This window comes from Acinonyx jubatus, chromosome E2 (assembly GCF_027475565.1).
Source record: "Acinonyx jubatus isolate Ajub_Pintada_27869175 chromosome E2, VMU_Ajub_asm_v1.0, whole genome shotgun sequence".
Lineage (NCBI taxonomy): Eukaryota > Metazoa > Chordata > Mammalia > Carnivora > Felidae > Acinonyx > Acinonyx jubatus.
Window position 1 is genome coordinate 10,414,847 of NC_069396.1, and position 23,030 is coordinate 10,437,876.

At 44.1% G+C, this 23,030-nt stretch overlaps 1 protein-coding gene across 2 annotated transcripts in view; it reads left to right on the forward strand.

Annotated features, from left to right (window-relative positions):
• Positions 1–23,030, forward strand: part of ADAMTS18 (ADAM metallopeptidase with thrombospondin type 1 motif 18) — a 161,586-nt gene that overhangs the window by 66,220 nt on the left and 72,336 nt on the right. For both annotated transcript variants that reach the window (XM_053210141.1, XM_027075794.2), the window contains exons 4-7: positions 17,153–17,435; positions 19,813–20,006; positions 20,268–20,351; positions 22,240–22,399. In XM_053210141.1, the coding sequence (XP_053066116.1) occupies positions 17,153–17,435; positions 19,813–20,006; positions 20,268–20,351; positions 22,240–22,399 (721 nt within the window). The remainder of the gene's footprint in view (positions 1–17,152; positions 17,436–19,812; positions 20,007–20,267; positions 20,352–22,239; positions 22,400–23,030) is intronic.

Genomic DNA, 23,030 nt, shown 5'->3' on the forward strand with positions numbered 1-23,030 from the left:
GGAGAAAAGGGAACCCTCGTACGCTGTTGGTGGGAATATGTGGTCGTTACGGAAAACAGTATGGGGGTTTCTCAAACAAAAATCGAACCACCATACGATCCAGCAATTCCAGTTCTGGATATATATCTAAAGGAAATGAAATTAGGGTCTCAGCGAGGGTTCTGCCTCCTCACGTTCACTACAGCATCGTTCACAATAGCCAAGGGAGGAGACCAACCTAAGTGCCTATCGGGATGAGCAGATAAAGAAAATGTGGTACACACATACAATGGAGTAGTATTCAGCCATAAAGAAGGAAGGAATCCTGTCATTTGTAACAACATGGGATGAACTGGGTGAACCTTGTGCTAAGTGGGATAAGCCAAGCAGAGAGAGACAAGTACTGCCTGTACGTGGAACCTAAAAAAAGTCGACCCCTAGAATCAGAGAGTAGAATGGGGATTGCCATGGACCTAGGGTGGGGGCAATGGAGAGATGTTGGTCAAAGGGTTCAAAATATCAGTTAGGCAAGACGAATAAATTCTGAATATCTCATGTATAGCATCGTGACTGTAGTTCACAATACTGTATTGAATACTTGAAATTTGCTAAGAGAAGATCTTACAGTGTTCAGCACAGGTACATAATATATGGTAACCTTGCGAGGTGATGGATATGTTAATTAGCTTGATTCTGGTAACCATTTCACACGGTGTACGTCTACCAAAGCATCACACTGTACAGCTTAAGTGTGTATAGTTTTCATTTGTCAATTACATCTCAATAAAGCGGGGGGGAAAAACCTACAGAGGGCCAGCCTGGGTCTGGGGACACCAGTTTGTAGTCTGTATTCTAGAAGGTTGGCTTTGGGCAATTCCTTTGTTCTCCATGGAGCCTGTTTTCTTTCTCTGTAAAATCAGAGGGGATGAAGTACACAAATGCTAACATCCCAGAATCCTATGATTATTTTCCTTGGTTTTACCTTAAGGCAGGGGGTGAAGGAGGGGTGGGAGAAGGTAAATAACTGAAGAAAATTGGGACCAGCCGTTTCCAACACAGCGTTCGTCTCTGGCTCTTCCCCACCACCCCTGCGAGAGCTTGGGAAGCCCAGTCAGCTGCCCAGCCCTTCTCTGCAGCTACCCAATGAGTGGGCACCACGTGGCGTACCTCATCACATCTCTGACAGCTGGTTACTGGCTTGGCTCCCAGCTCCAGCTACCTTTGAAACAAATGAGTGCTGTCATTTCCAAAGAAGGTGGGGCAAAGTGGGGTGGAGACCTTGACATAACCCATCACCACTACAGAAACAAGGAAAAACATCTGTCTTCCTGATGCTGTGCATCCGTGGGCAGCAGCCTTGGGAATGGAGGAGCGTCACGTAATCCCCCCCCCCCAAACGAGTTGCGCCATCTTGCAAATCGAGGCAGACTCTGTTTGTGCCGCTCTGGCTGAGTCACAGGACACGTGCCAGTTGTTTCTTCTAGGATCATCACTCCTTTTGGCAAATGTGTATTAGACATCCGCTACCTAGATTCCCTACTCTCCACACTCAGGAGCCCAGGAAATGTGCATGGTGAGAATATAAATAGCAGGGAGTGCCGATAATCTCCTGATGATTGCTTTTCGCTAGCAAGGAGTTAGAGTTTTGATAGCGATACTCCTGTGAAAATACCAATCTGAACTGATTTGGTATTGACAGTTTAGATTTCAGTGCCGCAATGCCTGTATCTGGAATGCTTAGGCTCTTTGAGAAAGCAATCTGAAGCAGTGATGGTATCATGAGTTGATAAACTGGATGTTACTTAACGTGTAATTTTATAATTTTCTATTGTCTAAATTTTTGGCCTGTTTCACAAAAATGGCAGGCAGCCTATACAGAGTGTCAAATGAGCATATCCTCCACTGTTAGGGAAGGCAGAATCCCTACAACTTGGGTCTAGCCAGTTTTCTTTTTCTTTTTTTAAGTATTTTTTAATGTTTATTTTTGAGAGAGAGAGAGAGACAGATTACAAGTGGGGGAGGAGCAGAGGGGGAGAGAGACACAGAATCTGAAGCAGGCTCTGAGCTGTCAGCACAGAGCTCAACCTGGGGTTTGAACTCAGACTGTGAGATCATGACCTGAGCCGAAGTTGGACGCTTAACTGACTGAGCCACCCAGGTGCCCCTTGCCAGTTTTCTTTAACATAGATGGGTTCTTCAGGCTTTCCCTTCAAAACCCTCAGCCACTTCTCAATGTACAAGAGTTTGATATCATTCTCAGGGGTGGTCTGACTTTGCATTCCCGTGGAATTTTGTATATTCCTTGTTCCTTCAGCATGAGTTGAGTGTAATGCCAATGCCAGCTAAGTTCCAAGAGCATATACCTCTCTTTCATAAGTGCTGTAGTAACATGCAAGATGGTAAAGAAGCTTATGAGAGAAGCATGTAAATAAATCATAATGATGAATCAGGAGAGGGACATAATCTATCTGATTAATTGGTTATATGCTTGTCTCCCAAAGGAGAAACATCCTTAAATGTAAGCATCAATATCTTACCTATTTTTATGTCTCTTTTAGTACTAAGCATGTTGCCTTCTTTTTTTTTTAATTTTTAATTTTTTTTCACGTTTATTTATTTTTGAGAGAAAGAGAGCATGAGCAGGGGAGGGGCAGAGAGAGAGGGAGACACAGAATCCGAAGCAGGCTCCGGGCTCTGAGCTGTCAGCACAGAGCCCGATGCGGGGCTTGAACTCATGAACGGTGAGATCATGACCTTGGCTAAAGTCGGATGCTAAACCAACTGAGCCACCCAGGCGCCCCATGTTGCTTTATTTCTAGTTCATTAACTCTGCCAATGTTTACAGAGCACCTACCACGTGCCGGAGATGAGCAAGAGAAACACAAGCCCCAGGCTTTATGGAACTAATGGGAGCAACAACCAAGAAACACAAAAGCAAATAGCTAGGAGATAGACCATCAAGTAAGGATAAGGGCTCTATGGAAAAATAAAGCTGACTGAGATAGAGAAAGGCGATATTTGCTTTGTTTTATAGGGTGGTTTGAAGAGGCAGCTTTTCGGCAAAACTAAGGAGGTGTTTGGGAATAGAGCATTCTAGATGCAGGACACAGTAATCACAATGGTCCGGGTGGGAGCTGGGCTGTCCTGTTGATGGAACATCGATGGAGCCAGTGTACCTAGAGTTTAATGACAAAGGATTGAAGATGGTTTGAGAGGCGACTGGGGCTGGATTTGGACTGGACTGGACTGCAAAGCAGTTTGAAATCCATATTTCTTTGTTTGGCTCTCATCTTAGAGCACAAATGTGACCTGTTTTTTTTTTTTAATTTTAATTTTTTTTAACGTTTTATTTATTTTTGAGACAGGGAGAGACAGAGCATGAACAGGGGAGGGTCAGAGAGAGGGAGACACGGAATCTGAAACAGGCTCCAGGCTCTGAGCTGTCAGCACAGAGCCCGACGCAGGGCTCGAACTCACAGACCACGAGATCATGACCTGAGCCGAAGTCGGCCACTTAACCGACTGAGCCACCCAGGCACCCCAAACGTGACCTGTTTTAAGTGATGCTTTAGAAAAATGACTTTGGAGTGAGAGAGGGTAGGGCTTGCCAACAGAGAGACAAGACAGGAGGCCCCCACTTTATTCTGGACCTGTGGCACTACATGACCAAACTGGGATGAGAAGACAGGGCAGGACAGCGTTGGGAGCTCAAGAGATCAAGCGTGTGTTGACATTTGTCAACATTGTTAACCACATAATGCCTCATTTGGTAAGACATCGTTAGAGAAAATGAGAATTGGAGGTTGGAAGCCCAAGTTTAACCTCTGAAACTGACATTAAAAAACATGACTTCGATGGATATGAGTTATGACTATTTCTTCTCAGACATGTAGCGTGCCCCTCCCTCCACAGGATGCTGACATGACATGTGAAGAAGGAAGACTGTTTATTAGCCGACATAGCACCAAAGCCTGGAATGATCTAGGGGGAGAGGCTGGGGGCATGGTCCCATGCGAAGTTGGTGGAGAGTCTGGTTTCTATTAAATCCAGACCTGCTAGCTATCTCCGCTTGGTCCCTCACAATTAACCAACAGCCATTATGGTAGTCATGTGTTTTCCAAATGACATCCTTTCTTAAGCTTCCTTTGAAACTATCTGATTCTCAAGAAAAGGCTGGAGCACAGAGGATTATGTGACACAAGACTGTCGAATGGCTCCCTCCTTAGTCTTCCCTAGATGAGAAGGTCTTCATGACCAAACTGCTTGTAAGGGTCATGCAGCTTTGATATCTGTTCTTATTGTCAGGGCATGTTTTAGCTTTCTGAGGAGCTGGGAAGACGTGGTTTCCCTTTTTTATTATTCTGTGTATGTCCTACCCAAAGATGACAGGCAGGACCTGCCGTAGTGGTTGCAAAGCAGAGTGTCCCAGCCCTGCCGTCAAAGCACTTGCAGTAAACTAGAAGGGAAGAAACCACAGTTTTGCAGAAGGAAATCTTGAACGAGATCAGTGATGTCCAGTAAGGCTACATTCCAGAGGACAATTGAGCCAGTTCCCTCTAGATCCACGGAGAAGCTTTCTCAGTGACACTGTCGAACACCCCCCGCTTCGGTGTGAAAATGGGGAGGGGAAGTCAAAAGGATGATTCTGATGTTAGTGCCATTTGACCCCAGCCTTCATTTCTGGAGAGCTGAATTTATGGGTATTTCTCCATGTCCTTTGGATCCATCCTGATGGGAGGTTAGGACCTACCTTAAGCCATCTCAGAAGTATTTAGTTGTCAAGAGTCCCACCTTCACAGTAAGTGGCATGGGCTGCTATCGTACTCCCCACAAAAGTCATAACCTCTCCGGAACCCTTGTTTTTTGTGGGTTTTTTTTTCAGCTTTATGGAGATATACTAGACAAATTCAGTTGTAAAATATTTAAAGCATATGACGTGATTTGATACACATACACCACCCGTCCCCCTCTTCGGGTTAGTTAACGCGTCACCTCACATATGTATGTTCATTCATTTATGCATTCGTTTATTTTTGTGAAAACATTTGAGTTGTACTCTTAGTAAATTTCAGTTGAACAGTACAGCGTTTCTGGAACTTTTCCTGAATCCTAACTGGATGTGTGGTTAAGAGCGAGCAGAGGCTGTGTGGTCAGCCAGCCCCGAGATACAGAGAAGTTAATGGAAGTACCCATCAAACTGAGCTGTGCGACAGGTGGGATTTTGCAGATAGGATGCCTTGTAGACTGTCTGGTACATAGGAAGCAATGAATTATTCCTCTAGGTGGGACAATAAAGGAAAGGGGAGAGGAGGAGAAGGAGACATTCCCCAACCTCTGCTGATCATTATTAACCACTTGGATTAATTACTAAATGTTGAAACATAGATTCTTTCTAAGGCTGCTTATAAAAATTATGTGCGTTTATGAGCATTTGTGTATTTTTTTGAAATTAATACTAACATACATACAATAGGGTAAACGTGTCAACCATTTTGGCATTAATACATTAAAAAAAAAAAAAGACAAGCTTTTTGGAGGTCTCTACCCTTATGAGAATGGACACAGGCATAAATGGGAACCGAATGGGCTTATACATCCCAACCCAGTGTTGCACTGTGAATCCCTGTACTCTGGTCTCATGAGATTTGGGCTGTTGAAGTCATTAAGTGTTTATTTCAACAGGCATATTTTTAATTAGCCACATGAATAGATTTCATCAATATGTTATTAACCTCTCTGAAGAGCCGCGAGAATGGCATCCTCTATACCAGTACAGACGGTTATAGTTGAAGTACTCGGAGGAAAGAGTCGATTCATCTTTGTGTCAGTAGCTTAAACCATTGCACATGGTCAAAGCCATGTTAGTTAATATTGTTTTGGAGCCAAATTTGTCTAGTGTAAGGGAAAGCAAAGGCTAGTTCTTTTTTTTTTTTTTTTTGCTATGATGTTAGTTTTGGGAGTGTGGATGCTGGCGGGGGTGGGGGGAGGGAGGGAGAAATCTCAGAGGAGGAAAAGGAAGTTCAGAAAGATCTACACATAGGGGAGGAAACAGAAGGCATGTGGTGGGGGGGGTGGAATTGGAAGTGGAAGATGTGGACTGGGTAAAGTGTGGACCTGATGTTGAGTCGTTCTAATTGTAACCTTTGATTTTTGAGGTTTTTTTTCCCCCTCTGGCTATGACTGAGTCGGTTCTCTTGGAGGCTGCTTCCAAAAGTAGCAATTGAAATAGGCCTCTGTCGACTTTGTGAGGTGTGATAGCTTCGCCTTTCCAGTTGTGCTCTTAAATACGTCAGTTTAGGGATGTCAAAGTTCCCCCCGATGGGGGCAGTGAAGTTTTAAGTGATATTTAGTGATCTGAACCCAGGTTGAGGAAACTGACACCCCCTGGGACCGTAGTTTTTGTACGTAAGGCCCGCTGGCTGATGAGCAGGGGCTCTTTCTGAGGCATGGGTGCCCATTCTGTATTGGAGGAATCCTTCCCTGAATTGCTAGCAGTGAGGAGGTCTCCTCCCGAAAGAAAAGTCTCCTGGGCTCTACTTCCTGGAGTGTTTGAAGAAGTAGTCAAGACACCCCAAGCCAGGAAAGAGGGGGAAAAAAAAAAAGCCAGGCGATCTGAAGACTTTCTGCAGAAATTTTTTTTTTTTTTTTTTTTTAGCTCTTCTTGCTAATTCATCCTTAGCATTACGACTCAGAAAGCCATAGAGACGGACAGGACATGGAGACTTCCCCTGCCTGGCGGAGGTCAGGCGTCACCGGGAGAACTGGTCTTTGCCCAGTGATGCACCCGTGTGTACCAGAGGCAGGGGGCTCAGGGCACATCTGGAGTGATCCGCTCAGGTGTTCGCTGAATGTGGCCAGCATGTAACTTGGGAACAGTAATCTGTGGTCCTGCTGCATTCTGCCGTATTCTCCAGAAAGGCAACTTTGCTTTTTTTTTTTTTTTCCTCCCAGTAGGGACATTCCATTTATTCTTGGAGCTAATCAAAGCATCCTTTTCCCCATGTTGCTGCCTTTTTTTAATAGAGGGCTGCTGGATAAGAGATGGGGTGTTCACAGTGGACCGACGCTGGGTTTCAACATTTTAACTTGTAAACGTGTAGATGAGAAGCAACCAGAAGTTCGAGTTGTCTCTTAAACCACCTCTGCCTGTGTAGATGCAGGTGGCAAAAAGTTCTAGTGGGGGGCCAAAGGGGTCATTGACGAGGAGCAGCCCGGTGATTTTCTCTCCACCTGCCCTCTGTCTTTCCCGTCCCCATCGAAAGAAACCATCAAACAAGTCAAAACTAAAACGTAGAACCTTTGAGTTAAGCAACTCTCCAAGGTGAAAAAAATCCATGATTTCTCCTGTCTTTAAATATCTTCAGTCACATTTGCAAAAACGCCATTAATATGTCTCTTTGCCAGTCTTAAAGCCTTGTGTAGTCCTCCCATTATTGTCTCGATAAACAGAATACTTACGCCACCTCAGAATTTCAGGCCCAATTGAAGGGCAAAATTAGGATAACTATACTCTGTTCGAAAACGACATGACTTCTCTGCTTTGTTCCCTCAAATAACCACATGGAATAATGATAATAATAAACATGTACTACGTGTGTCTCTGTGCCAAAGCTGTTCTTAGCACTTCAAAAGTATTAGTTCCTCTAATCCTCTAAAAATCCTCTCAGGGAAGTGATATTATTATTCCCATTTTACAAATCAGGGACTAGATCTGATTTGTGTCCGTATCTGAGAGGTCTGTCAACTTCTTCAGGAGTAAGAAAGGATAAACCAGTCTCTCACTTAACTGCCACAGAATCGAAAAAACTGTGACTCCTAGCTTCATGGTCTCCTCTCTCCCCAGGCTGTGAGCAGTTGGGGGATATTGATAGTATCTGATTAAATGTGCATTGTGAGCTGGCTTTAGAGTTTTTTGGAGGGCGATTACTGTGTGCGTGAATCGGGAAAACCTAAATCCCCTTCTAAATCATATTTGTGTTGTGAATCTAGTTGATGGTGATATTGCTGTCAAAAAAAAAAAAAAAAAAGATGGGAAATGCCCGATTCTTGTTGACATGTATATTTTTTGGGTTTTTTCTCCCCACATGTAAGAGATTTCCCACTCCCTCCGACCATAATAGGGAATCCTGAATATACATTCTTTTTTCAAAAGGTGCGTCCACATGTGGGGGCCTGTCTGAGTTGTCTGTTAAACCATCTCTGCCTGTGTAGATGCAGATGGCAAAAAGTTCTGCTTTGTTTTCTTGGAATTGTGTGCTTTGTAGAGCACAGAGGATGTTATCAGTGTCAGTACTGTTTTGCCGTAAGGATGTCAGATTTTGTCTCCTCAGCCTGATCGTTGGTCCAGATAGTCCCACTTACTCTCATCGAGAACCCGGGTAAACAATTTTTCTGTCATCTCAAGCCTCTGATTTCTTTTTTGAAAGTCACGACGGCTCTATGTTTTATGTTACTGTTTATGGAGCGGTTGACAATTTAGCACCGTGCCTGGTAAATATTCACTTATTTGATCAGTGCGAAAAATCCCAAGTTAGAGGTACGTTTATTCCTATTTTACGGATTGGGGGTGGGGGGTGGGGGGAAAGCAACCAGGAGTTCAGAGTGCTTATGTCCAGTTAGCAAGCAATAGAACTTCAAGTTTACCTCTAATCTATTTCATTTTTACGTCGAGCATTTCCCTCCTACATGGTCTCTGTGACATTCCATTTTATCTTAATTTTTGTCACTTCTTCACAAAATTCCAAGATATTCTCATGCCAGTGGTTTTCCCCCATTAAACTTTCTCAGCGTTTCCTTATTGCCTAGTCCCTCGCTTCTCTGATGCTTGCTTTCTCTCCTCCTCCAACCCCTGGACGATGGACTCCCGTTTCATATTTGCTATGCTTCCTCAAGCTTTTCGCTTACTCTGAGCTGCGAGGTTTCCTGTTTGGGGGATCCTCATACATGTTGGGCAACCAATCGGTTATTTATTCTTTGGTGCTCTCGTTTGGACAAAATAATTTTTTAAAAACAAGAATGTGATGTCTTGACTGAGGTTACAATATTCTTTTGTTGTTGCCAAGGTGAGCGATGGGTTAAAAATTAAAAAGTGAAAATTAAATTGATTTTTGGTAACCACAAATATATTTATCTTTGCCAGTAGTTTGTCCAGCCAGCCTCCTGGGGGGTCCTTTGTTATTCTATTGGTCTTTCCTAAAAAGAGAACGAGAATTTTGGTACTGCCCATGGGGGTTGTCTTTTTATTACTCCTTTAAGGCCTTTCTTTAAGCTATATTGTGTCACATCACTAATCCATTGAATCCGTTTTTGACTCTTAGGTATAAGTGTGGGGGTACGAGTCACTTAGGACAAGCACCTTGTCCTTTCTGGAATCTGCAGTCTCCCTTTTTCTGTTAAGTTTAAAGCCTTTGATAGAATTTAAAAACAGGACCTAGAGGGAGGGGTGTTGTAAAAGGCAATTTCTTGACGTATGATTTATACCTTGCCTGTGTCCTTTATGTATTATTTGGCCATTGAAATCCAAAATAGGAAATAGGGATGCCTGGGTGGCTCGGTTGGTTAAGTGGTTAAGCGTCTGTTTCTTGATCTCAGCTCAGGTCGTGATCTCACGGCTCGTGAGTTCGAGCCCTGCATCAGGCTCTGTGCTGACAGCACGGAGCCTGCTTGGGATTCCCTCTCTCCCTCTCTCTCTGCCCCTCCCTCTCTCTGCCCCTCCCTCTCTCCTCTTCCCCTCTAAGTAAAAAAATTAACCTAAAAAATGAGACAGGACACAACTGCTAACATTATCTTACAGTATCTCCTTTTTCAAAGTGTCAAGTGGGAACCTGTGACCTGCGTAGGATATTGGCTCTTGGTCCGTAGCCACTGAATTGTCACATTGAGCAGCTAAGTTATGTGACAGGGTTTCTAGGTCTTTGAACCTGGAAAAGGTTGACGCTTCATGTGGGAACAGTATCCAGTCCAGAAGGGGGCGCAGCTGGTTCTTTATCTCTGGCTTCCTCTGTCCTCTGAGGGAGAGGAGTCCCCTGGGGTGGGTAGCTGGGGGCAGCTGTCAGTGGTAGCACATCCGCCTCCCCACGGATGTGAGGCCTTTCCTGTCATTCCGGAGCTGAGCTTAGGTCCGGGACACCTAAGCACGTCCTCGGGCTCCATCCTTCTGGTAGCTCACTGGGTCTCTGCTCCCTCCTGTCCCTTCCCGGCTTCTTCCTCCTCAGATCCATCCAGACTTCCCTTGCCAGGAAAGGGATCTAGTCTCATGAAAATGCCTGTCCTCAGCAAGGCCTCCTATGACCGCCCCCTGCCCGCCCCCCCCACCCCCCCGCTCCTCACCCTTTGCCCTTGCCCTTATTTTCTCTCACAGAACCCCCTTTTTTCCCCCTCGTGCTTGGCACAAAGGAATATTTCATACCTGTTTGTGTTCTTGTTTGATCCCTCCCTCCTCCATTTAACCGGAAGCCACCTGAGGGCATCTCCCTCATCGCTGTTGGAACCAGAACGTTGCGGTAAGTCAAGATTGCTTCCCACATCCCACACCTCAGCGGAGGGCTCCTTTGGGAGGTGCTGGGTCTGTATTTTTAAACCATAAAATGTACTTATTTGGTCAGACTCCGATGTTGTCCATCGGATTAAACACCAAAAAGAATACGCTTCTTCCTTCGTATCCAGCGCTGTGAAATTCTTGTTGTGTGAAGAATTATTACAGATTTTTGTCCTTGTCACTCTGAACTGAGAAATAAGAGGACTGTGTGGCCCCAGTGTGTTGGTCCAGATAATGGTTGACAATGCTTCGATTTTCCTTTTTTTTTTTTTTTTTTTAAATGCTTTCCCAGTGCAGGAGTTTTCACTGTGCGTTGGGTTTGCCTAAGGTGCTCAGGAAATGGGGAGAAGAGAGAAAAGGCCTCCAAACCGGTTAGCCCAGTTACGGCACTTAAGTGGCTTAAGTCGCTTTGATATTAGTTTAACCAGGTTAGGAAGTTAGCAAGGCAGGCGGGCTTTTGTGGGTAAATCACCCCTCCCCCCACCTTTAACTGTTCACTCTGTCTACGGAGCACTGTAAATGGTGGCTTTTGTCTTCCTGTGCACGGAAGGCGCGGGGGCCCTGGGAGGCCAAGGTCTACCTCGGAGGGACCCAATCCTGCCTTTGCTTCCAGCTGAGATTTCCTCACAGGGTTTCAATAAAGCCTTGCAGTGACTGACTTGCTCCCGGGTCACTTCCCACGTCTGGTGTCCTCGGCTACAGGGGGAAGGGGTGCTGGCGAATCCTCAGCGTGGCCCCGGGTCTGAGTTCCTTGCCTTCGCTTAGGCCACAGACATTCCTCGCCTAATAAACAAGTGTTGATTGGCTGATAGCGTGTGACTCTCAGCAGGGATGCTGGTAGGTGTGGCTCCTGCTGTCCCAGAGCGTACCTGCAACTTTTAGTGCACGGTGGCGGGGAGAGGGAGGCATTATGTTTGTTTCCATCCTTGTAGATAGGCACGAGCAAAGGAACTGTGGCCTCTGAGAATTTGGAAGTGGGAGAGGAACAGGGCCATGGGTGTGATTTCTTTGAGGGGAAGGGGACATAAGCACCGGCCAAGCAGGTCTTTGGGAGCAGGAGATGAGAGGTCAAAGAAAAAGTATGTGCAGGTGTGTGTGGGGAGGGCCCAAGACACCACCTTAAATATCATGGCCAGCTAAAGACAAAAGAAGATGTTGAGGGGGGCAGTTATGGGGCCTCTGCGGGCCTCGGGCAGTCAGCAAAGGCTCAGTTGTTATGCAGATTGAAGTCCCCACCTTCTCCATTGAGAAGAGTTTCCAGTCCTTATTTCCTTTATAAATGCAAACGTCCCTGACAGAAGGGTAACTTCTTCTTGGCTTTCAGAGCTTCTCCTAGGTGGGCTGATGGGTAAAAATAACCAGCTCAAGATAATCCTTGTGCCCAAGAGGCATGTTTGGGGCTAATTCTGTTCCCCTTCAAGTAAAAGAACACTGTAGCCTCAAAAAGTGAAACAAATGCCCTGTTGGGAAAGGTGAGAAGGGAGGAAGAGCTGCCCCGCTCCAAAAGGGGCAGGGTATGCAGGGCCTGTGGACCCAGAGACGAGACTTGGACTTGAGGTCAATACCTGAGTGTATGGAACGAGTTGACTACATTGGACAAGGGCTCTTGCTGATGCCAGGGGACCATATTGGAGAGGAGGCAGGTGGCTTGGGGAGACTCAACAGAACGTATCCAAATGAGCGACGGAAGAACCTACCAGCATGACCCTGGACTGGGTGGGGAAGGGCAGGTCACTCTGAGATCCAGCCTGAACTTAATGACGGACAGGATTCCTGGATTGTGGGATTTCACTTATCTGAATTTTTATCTTGCCAGTCGATTTCTCTTCTCCCTGGATCTCCACGAGAATATGAATGTGAACTATTCTACTGCCTTTCTGTGTGCCTCTGTTCTTTATGCCAGTGCCTGGAACATGGCTGCTAATTCGGTGCTCAGTGTGAGTTGACTGAGCCAAGGAAGGCATCTGTCCGTGTCCCAGTTCTAGATAATAAGTCAGTGCGGCTACAGTCCGTAAGACAGTCTTTCAGAAGGCAACACCCTTCTGTAGGGGGAGGAAAATCAGGACCAAGCCACAGGTTCTGGGACTTCTTTTAGGAATGGGAAGCTGAACCCTAACATCGGGCTAACATTAGGCCCCGGGCACAGCCCATCTGGTGCCACCCCTCCACACACGCCTCTGTGCTCCCATAGTAATCTGCTCTCACCCCAACACCCCCTTCGCATTTGGTACCATCCTTGAATTTTTAGGCGGCTGTTTCCCCAGCAAACCACATGCTGTGTTTGTGTATCTCTTGCACAGTCGTGTGGCTGGCACTTGCCTGGCACTTAGTGTGTGTTGATTCAGTCATGCATCATCCATCATCCTCAGTCATCAAGATGGCTGCAGTCGAGCACATATGATGGATTTCTGCAATGGCGATTCTAGGTCGCCTTGTAAGGTATCGGGCTGGGAAGGAATCTCCCCATTCTGCTCATGAAGAAGCTAAGGTCTAGGAGGACTGGTTCACAAAGTCTTTGGTGCATTGGGATAGTCATCTGAGAGGTTAAAGACAAAAGTTCTGATGCATGGGTCACAAGGGCAGAGAGTTGGTTTTTGATGATACGAGATCCTGCCTGGGAGTGAGGGAGTCTGCACGTACCTTTCGGATCCCTAGGTGTTTCCGATGTTGAGCAGAGTTCAAGAATTGCTGGCCGGTGTCAAGGCTTCTCAAAGGTTCACAGACCTACAGATCACCTGGGGATCTAAATAAAATGCGGACTCTGATGCAGCAGATCTGGGGCAAGACCTGAGTCACGTCTCTCCTTTTGTTTTTTAAGCTTATTTATTTGGAGAGAGCGAGCATGCAGGGCAGGGGCAGAGACAGAGAAAGAGAGAGAGAGAGAGAGAGAGAGAGAGAGAGAGAGACACGGAGAGAATCCCAAGCAGGTACAGCACTGTCAGCACAGAGCTTGCTGCAGGGCTTGATCTCACAAACTGTGAGATCATGACCTGAGCCCAGATCAAGACTCAGATGCTTAACCAGCTGAGCCACTGGGGGGGCCTCCTGAGTTGGCATCTCCAACAAGCTCCTGGGCAGGTTGAAACTGCAGACCACTCTTGCTGTACCTGGCTCTGGGTGTCCAGGAACTTCTGAACCAAATGCAGGAAGAGAGAGGGTGGCGGTGTGGAAGGGAAGGCCCGGGTGCGTTCCGGCTAAAATACCTGGTGCCAAGAGACACGCTTTGTGCCGAGAACTTGGAAAGCAAAACGGTGGTTGGCTCCAGGGTTCCCAAACCGACCGGGTCTGGTCACTCACCACTGGCAAAATCCCGAGGCAGATAGATGAATTGTGGGGAAATAAGAAAGGGGTTTATTTCAATGAGCCTAACACCAGGAAGACAGGAGACTCATGTCTCAAAGGCTATCTCCAAAGTGCTGAAAATACTTCCAGCCTATATAAGGAAAATGTGGGCCAAAGGTCAGTGGGTACCTGCAGGTGGGCAGTGAAGGTCAAATCGATCCTGGTCTTGGAGTCAGTCACGCGGGGTCAGGGCAGTCCCTGTTGCTTGAGGAGGGCGTTTCAGTCCCCACAGGATCCTTTGCCCGCTGGGTCTGTTGCCTGAGCAAAGAGATAAGCTGGAAAGAGTTTAATCGATTAGAAAGGACAGACTGAGGTCAAAGCGGAGGTGGCTGAAATCCTCGTTGACTCTTTCCTCTCCATTTTAGCAGATTTGTCTCTGGATCACGCAGCCCCAGGCCCCTCCATGGGGATGACCATAAGCACCCTCGCTCTTCCGTCACCCACGCCAGCCTGTTACTTAGCGCTTGTGGAGCCATGATGGAAGGTCTTGGTTTTTCTGGCGCTTGATGTGGGCCCCTTGAGGTCAGGGCTGCTGTCAAACTGCCCCCCTCTGCCCAGCGTTTGCCGCCGCGTCCCCCACCTCGTAGAGGCAGAGGCTCTAGGATGTCACGGGGCAGGGCCCTGAGTCACACATGTCAAGATTAGTAGTGAAGAGTCTGGAATAGTGGCTGAGGGCATTGCCTCTGAGAGTAGAGACCTCCCGGTGCCCCAAACTATGCCTCTTGGGCATAAGGATTATTTTAGGCTGATTGTTTGAAGAAACTACAGACATAAGAAACACTCTGTAAACTGAGCAGAAGTTGCCATTTTGTAAGCGACATTTACATCTGCAAGGGAAATCTCCATTTGTGGGGGTGTCTCCCTCTCCGCACCAGGAACATTGGTCTGGGTGACCAGACCTCTAGCAACTTGTCATGGAGAGGGCCAAGACTTCAATCTCCATCACGACCATATCTTTTTTTATTTCTGAGCTTCTCGTAACCTCGCATGACTGCCCTTCTCCGGCCCCCATCACCCCCTCAACATCTTGTACCTTTAGCTAGAGACACTATTTACAAAGTGGTGTCTTGGGCCCTTTTGGGGAGTTAGTCACTTTTCCTGGGTAACTCCCATATATACGGAAGGTATACATGTTATTAAATGTCTGTTTTTCTCCTGTTAATCTTTTATTACAACGGTGATGGGGTTTTGGAAAGGTGCTGGGGTCCGGAGCCTGTGGCCAAGAAAGAATTCTTGAGAGTTTGGTGCAAAAAGGTCATTTTATTAAAGTGCAGGGACAGCACCCGTGGGCAGAAAGAGCTGCCCTGGGGTTGTGAGGAGTGACTGATTATATACTATGCAGTTGGAGGAGATCAAGTCCAGAGGAAGTTCCTAAAGGGATTTTCATATGTTAAATTTAGAAGGTTAATAAGATACTGGAGGCCTAGCTATTGTCAAGCTAAGGTTGTTTTTCCTCTAGTAAGGCATTAATATTACGACAGTAGGGGGTTTCTGGAGAAACCTTTTACTCTCTATTTGCCTCAAGTATTTGTCAATGGGCTGCAGGTTATAAAGAAATTATTTTTTACCTGCCATTCTTTTTTTTTATTTTAATTTTTTGTTGTTTTAAATTTACATCCAAATTAGTTAGCCTATAGTGCAACAATGATTTCAGGAGTAGATTCCTTAGTGCCCCTTCCCCCATTTAGCCCATCCCCCCTCCCATAACCCCTCCCGTAACCCTCTGTTTGTTCTCCATATTTATGAGTCTCTTCTGTTTTGTCCCCCTCCCTGTTTTTATATTCTTTTTGTTTCCCTTCCCTTATGTTCATCTGTTTTGTCTCTTAAAGTCCTCATATGAGTGAAGTCCTATGATAGTTGTCTTTCTCTGACTAACTTCACTTAGCATAATACCCTCCAGTTCCATCCACATAGTTGCAAATGGCAAGATCCCATTCTTTTTGATTGCCAAGTAATAGTCCATTGTACATATATACCACATCTTCTTTATCCATTCATCCGTCGATTGCCATTTGGGCTCTTTCCATACTTTGGCTACTGTTGATAGTGCTGCTATAAACATGGGGTTGCAAGTGTCCCTTCGAAACAGCACACCTGTATCCCTTGGATAAATGCCTACTAGTGCAATTGCTGGGTCCTAGGGTAGTTCTATTTTTAGTTTTTTGAGGAACCTCCATACTGTTTTCCAGAGTGGCTGCACCAGCTTGCATTGCCACCAATAATGCAAAAGAGATCCTCTCTCTCCGCATCCTCGCCAACATCTGTGGTTGCCTGAGTTGTTCACGTTAGCCATTCTGACAGGGGTGAGGTGGTATCTCGTGGTGGTTTTGATTTGTATTTCCCTGATGACGCATGACGTTGAGCATTTTTTCATGTGTTGGTTGGCCATCGGGATGTCTTCTTTGGAGAAGTGTCTATTCATGTCTTTGGCCCATTTCTTCACTGGACTATTTGTTTTGTGGGTGTTGAGTTTGATAAGTTCTTTCTAGATTTTGGATACTAACCCTTTATCTGATACGTCGTTTGCAAATATCTTCTCCCATTCTGAAGGTTGCCTTTTAGTTTAGCTGATTGTCTCATTCGCTGTGCAGAAGCTTTTTATTTTGATAAGGTCCCAGTAGTTCATTTTTGCTTTTGTTTCCCTTGCCTCCGGAGACATGTTGAGTATTTACCTGCCATTTCCTTCTTGCCTTTGTTCCCCACATCACTATGGAGGGGAGGGTGATGTTAGGGCTCCAGGAAACTGAGTCTATAGGTTTCTGGAGATTAGGCTACTGATAAGGTTGCCTTTCTCTCATAATTTACTAAGGTATTTGTAAACACATGGAGACTCATGTCCTTCATGACTGTGATCTGTATCATTTAACCATTTGTTTTCTTTCCTTTCCTTTATTCTTGGACAGCTGGAAGTGTCCGAGGAATATCACCCATATCCCACCTAGGGTTGGGGGAGAGGGGATTGTTAGCGTTTGCTTTGCCCTCAGATTGCCTTATGCTCTCTCATCAATGGGGTCTGACCCACGAACCTAGAAAAGTAACAGGAAAATTATTTTTCTGTCCCTATAAGGCCAGTGCTGGCTTTCCTACTTAACTGCCTTAGCCTCGGCTTCGTCCTCTCTAAAATGGGGGTAATAACATTGTAACTGCTAATGGTACATATAAAATAGATAAGTCATGTCAGTTGCTTAGTACAGTGCCCACACACAGGAAGTAGCCAATAAAGTTACTGAAAATCACCATGTAAAAAAAGAGATGCATGGAATCATTAATGTTTTCTGTGTGTTTGGTTTTTAGTCAGGTCTAATAAGGACCCGAAAAAATGAATTCCTCATCTCCCCGTTACCTCAGCTGCTGGCCCAGGAACATAACTACAGTGCACCTGCAGGGCATCATCCTCACGTACTGTACAAAAGGACGGCTGAGGAGAAGGTCCAGCGTTGCCATGGCTACCTAGGCTCCAGCGGGCATCATCCTGGTCACCCCCCAAATCACATGCCCCACACATCTCGGAGTCAAGAAAGAGAGCATCACCACCCAAGGTTGCAAAAGCAGCATTTTTGTGGACGACGCAAGAAATGTATGTAAGGAAACTTTTTCTTACTCTGTTCTTATGTGGGCCCTCCATAGTCTTTCTTGAGTGCCATTGGGTATGTTGATTTTGCAGGTTAAAATGGGGCTACCCTAAGCATCCCCTGAAATTAGTCTTAGAGATGGACCAATATTCATCTGTGTCAGGCAAAAGCTGGGTGATCAGTTCTTAATTCTTCTAGATTAAACTAGGAAAGATTTTTGTTTTTTTAAGTTGAGTTTGAGAGAGAGAGAGTATAAGTGAGGGAGGGACAGACGGAGAACAGAGAAAGAGAATCCCAAGCAGGTTCTGCACTGCCAGTGAGGAGCCTGATGCAGGGCTTGAACCCATGAGCCGTGAGATCATGACCTGAGCCGAAATCAAGAGTTGGACGTTCAGTTGACTAAGCCACCCAGGTGCCCCACTAGGAAAGATTTTGATAAGTTTTTGTTTGTTTTTGTTTAGCATCTCCTGCTTTTTAGTTATGGGTTCCCATATCATCTTTGTTTCTATGCTCATGAGAAAAGTAGCCAGTCTTCCAGTGATGATGTGGTTGGGTGTTTGTTCTTTTTGAGCTCTTGAAACATAGCTTCACAAGATATGAGAACATTGGCCCCTCAGTAGATGTGACAGTGAGATACAGTGACCCTTGGGCATGGTTTGTGACCTGGGCACAACCTTTTGCATTTTGTAGACAAGCGGTGTCTAATAGAAATACAATATCAGCCCCAAAAGTAGTTTTAAATGTCCTAATGCCATGTTTTAAAAAAAAAATTGAAGATTGGTGGATGAATTTTAATAATGTATCTTATTTAACTGGATATATTATAAAATATCTCAACATGTAATCAATATCAAGTTATTATCTGGTAATTTACATGATGTTTTGGAAATCTAGTATTTAACCCTTAGAGCACAATTTCAATTTAGACAGTAAGTTTTCCTCAGACATACTTAATCTGTATTTGGATTTCATAACATTTAAGGTTGGAAAAGTAGAGTTATATATTCAAGTTGTTCCAAACATACTTGTTTCTCCAGAACTGAATCAAGTGTTGCTTTCTTAATTTAAATTGAAATTAATTCAAATTCAAATTAAAAATTCAGTTTCTCCAGTGGCGTCAGACACATTTCCAAGGCTCAGTAGCCACGAGTCGCAGAGGAGTACTGAGTTGGATAGACAAGTTGGATAGAAGTTGGATGGTTCCACCCAAGGAGAAGAGGAACTAGTAACCCTGAGCTATTGATGGGGAGCAACAGTGAAATATCGTGTCTCTACCATTTTAGTTGGTCTTTGGGGTTTGGGGTATTAACAGAAATATCCTCTTTAGGGAACACCTATTTGGCATGGATTTGAAATAATAGTGGTATTTCCTAATAGTGGTGATATTCGTAGTGACACTGATACGTGCTTGATAGATATCAAAGCTAATTTTTAGAGCAGGCATAGGACTGGTATTATGGATAGTATGTTCTTTTCATTGATGAGGAAACTGAGACTCAGGGTCACTTATCAAAGTGCCTGACCTGAGGTTTTATATCTAATTCTAAATAATTTGATCTTTTCATTCCGTGGAGAGCTGTTATGACCATTATAATGACGGTACCACTTGTTAAAGTATGAAAGTAACTCCATATTAGTATTACATTTTTAAATGTCCTGTTCCCTCCCAGCAACCCTTGGACTTGTCACTCTCCATTAACTAAAGGGATCATGTCTGCCCCACATCCTGAGACTTCCAGGTCTCTTCTCAAAGGCCATGGCCACCATAAAGGTGGTACCTGCACTTTACCTGTTACAAACTAGTTGATATCATTTTAAATTTCACCTCTGACTATGCTATTTCCCCAGTAAGTAACTCAATATTAGGTCAAGGAGTCCTTATTGACCCCTTAAAGTTTGTATTGATGAGACAGGGGTATTAGACGCGGATAATGTCCTGTTGGACATATATTTCTAAATTTTATTTAGAAGGTATATGAGGTGTTAGGAATTCAGATGCAAAGGATAATGTCTACTTCTGCAGTGTTTTGTTAGTAAAATAAAATGAGCATTATCTGTTTTTAAAGACTCTTTTGATAAAATTGATTTTTCTTGATCTGCTGTACCAACTAGATTTATAGATTGTTTGGTTGTGTATTTTTTTTTTTAACTCATTGAGTATTTTTGACTTACCGAGTCCATCCATCCACCAACTTCTACTGAATGAACCTTTCTTCGCAAACTAAGGGCAAAGCCCCAGGACAAGCACCAAAGACATTATTTATCAGATCAGTCAAGTGTTGGTTACCTAGACTCTCTCCTCCCCTTGTTGAGATTTCTGTCTATCTCATGCAGATGTTCTCTACTGATAATCCCTTCCAAACACTCTTCTGTTCATTGTAGATGCCCCTAAGCCTCCCACGGAGGACACCTATCTCAGGTTTGATGAATACGGGAGTACAGGGCGACCCAGAAGATCAGCTGGAAAGTCACAAAAGGGCCTAAATGTGGAAACCCTTGTAGTAGCAGACAAGAAAATGGTGGAAAAACATGGCAAGGCAAATGTCACCACGTACATTCTCACAGTCATGAACATGGTAAGGGAGTTTGTCAGGACTCCAGCCATTCTGGTTCTCCAAATCAGGCTAAAAATCATAGAATGTCCTTGTGTGATTGAATAGCAGATATAGCTACATTATTATATTGAAAAAAAAAAGGGTTTTGAGGAAATTGGCTTCATGTGTATATATATTTGGTAAAACTGAAGCCTGTATACTTACGAACATGTCTGATTGATACAGAGTTTGGGAAATTTTCAGATTTTGTTTATTTTTGTTTGATTTCAATTGTTCCAACAGGTTTCTAGCCTATTTAAAGATGGGACCATTGGAAGTGATATAAACATTGTTGTGGTGAGCCTCATTCTTCTGGAACAAGAACCTGTACGTGCCAAACTTCACTGATTTCTTAATTCATTCTGCCATTCAGGATATACTTATTGAATACCTACTGTGTGCTGATCCACGAACTAGTCACTAGAAATTCAAGCTGGAAAATATGCTGACCCTGCCCTCAAAGAAAGTACAATCAAACAGGGTTGTGTACTTAACTAGAATATCACCAAATAATTACTTATCTGTAAATATATATGGTATATGTATGTATACAATGACACATACGTATGATTGAATATGCTTGTGTAATATCAATATTAAATTATATATAAAAATACAAATATTATGTAGGCTTCACAGGGAAGGTGCATTTGATAATAGCTTTAAGGGTTAGTTGGATTTTGGATCTTGGACATGCTAGGTAATTGCAGGTCGAGGTCAAAGCATATTTTGAAAATACACTGAGAGGGGCGCCTGGGTGGCTCAGTCGGTTAAACGTCCGACTTCAGCTCAGGTCGTGATCTCGCGGTCCGTGAGTTCGAGCCCCGCGTCGGGCTCTGGGCTGATGGCTCAGAGCCTGGAGCCTGCTTCCAATTCTGTGTCTCCCTCTCTCTCTGCCCCTCCCCCGTTCATGCTCTGTCTCTCTCTCTCAAAAATAAATAAAACGTTAAAAAAAAAATTTTAAAAAAATACACTGAGAGTAAGTCACCAGAAAATTCTTACAGTAAACCTACTGTCTCCCCAGCACCATCTCAGGTACCACAGAGAATAAATAAGGAGTATTTAGCTGCCTTTGAATTGATTACCTTGAGGTGCAGGACACAGGTATGGGGTAAATTATAAAACCAGACCATATAATAACGTGTTAATTGCATGGCTCCCACTGCTTTGTAGTGTTTCGATGCTGAAACTGTATTTTTCTGAGATGGGGATTACCACTCAAACCATTTTTTAAGTCCCCTGTGGCTTCTCCTCTTCATGTGTAACCCCAGTAATTAATGTACAAAGCAAGGAGTCGGAGACAAGACGAAAATTAATCTAATGGTCCAGGTGTGTAGAGCTGCAGAGGTTAACAACCTGTCACATTGCTCTTGGAATTTTAGAAAGGTAGAAAGGAGGGTGTGTGTTGTTGAGAGACACTCGTGTCTTTAACCTACCACTTATACTTCGCCCAAGGACATTGAAGCCAGAGGCATCCTAATTCACAGATAATTAAAGACCTAGTCTAAAAACCCTCCACTTGACCCAAGTCAGTAGTTGTAAGGACAGATTTTGGTAAATAATTATGTTAAGGCTAGGTCCTGTCTTACCCCCTCAGAATCTTATAACTATTTGTTTCTACATCCGTTCAGTGAGCTTTCATTTTATTGACTGATGGATGGATTGATTTTAATCTATGATGTGCCAAGCCCTTTGCTGGAAATTGTGACGTAGGCGTGAATAAGCTGTGGTCACTACCTTCCTCATGCTCTATTGAAGAGAGTGTTGAACTTTATCACCCTTAACTTATAACTAGATTATAAGTTATAATCTAACTTATATAAAATATATATAATAATCTAACTATATATATAATATATATATAATCTAACTGTTATAAAAAGCTATAACAGTTGTGTAAAGGTGATATTAGCATGAAATGAACCTAGAGATTCCTAACTGATGTCAGGTTATTTGATTTTTTTGTAGATAGAGAATTGGTCATAAAGTATACTACTAAAACTCTGTAGTGGCTTGAAATGTTGTGAGCATTTACCTGAATAGCTTTAGGGTTGTTTTTTTTTAACTTGTCTCCAACCTTGGCTCAAGTATTTTCCTCTAATGACCTTTCTCCCCAGAAGCATGATGTTTCTGTGTTTGCCTGTACAAATGGAATGATTCAACGTTCTTGCCTCTGAGACACATTCATGCTCTGATTTGTGTGGGTTTCCCATAGGGAGGATTATTGATCAACCATCATGCAGACCAGTCTCTGAATAGTTTCTGTCAATGGCAGTCCGCCCTCACTGGAAAGAATGGCAAGAGGCATGACCATGCCATCCTCCTCACGGGATTTGACATTTGTTCCTGGAAGAATGAACCATGTGACACTCTAGGTATGGTATGAATGGATGCTTCACTCACACCTGCGAAAACAGTAAGGAAACTTTCTACTGGCTGGGTAGCCCTTAGGACCCTTAATAAGGAGACTTAATATTTAAATGGCGGACTATGTTTACTGTACCATCTGGTGAATGTTGTTCTCTTCAACCGAAGTCAGGGTAGAATGGTGAGCTCGTTTCCTTTATTTGTTTTGTATTTTTCTTTATTAACTCTATTGATGACCATTGAGATAAATGGTTTAACTAGCCTAGTTGTGGTTTATTTTCTAAGCATCGTGACTGCAGAACTGGGTAGCTGAAGAGAATTTGACTGTTCTTCATGGTACATAGCTCTGCCCCTAGTTAGCAGTCCATCCTTTAGAAAGTTACACATCCTTTAGAAAGGAACGCATCTTTTCTATATTTGCACTAGACACTGAGTAAGAACTCTATACTGCATTTTCTAGTATGTTCCATTGCATACAGTAGGGACTCCCCAGTTATTTTTGATGGATCGATGATCATCTAGATCATTGTGATGGTGGTGATGGTGATGATAGGCTGGGTTTCTCGCGTCATCTCACGGACCTCATAGCAGCAAGGTGGGTGCAGTTGACCCACAAGAGTGCATGTAACACTAACTGGG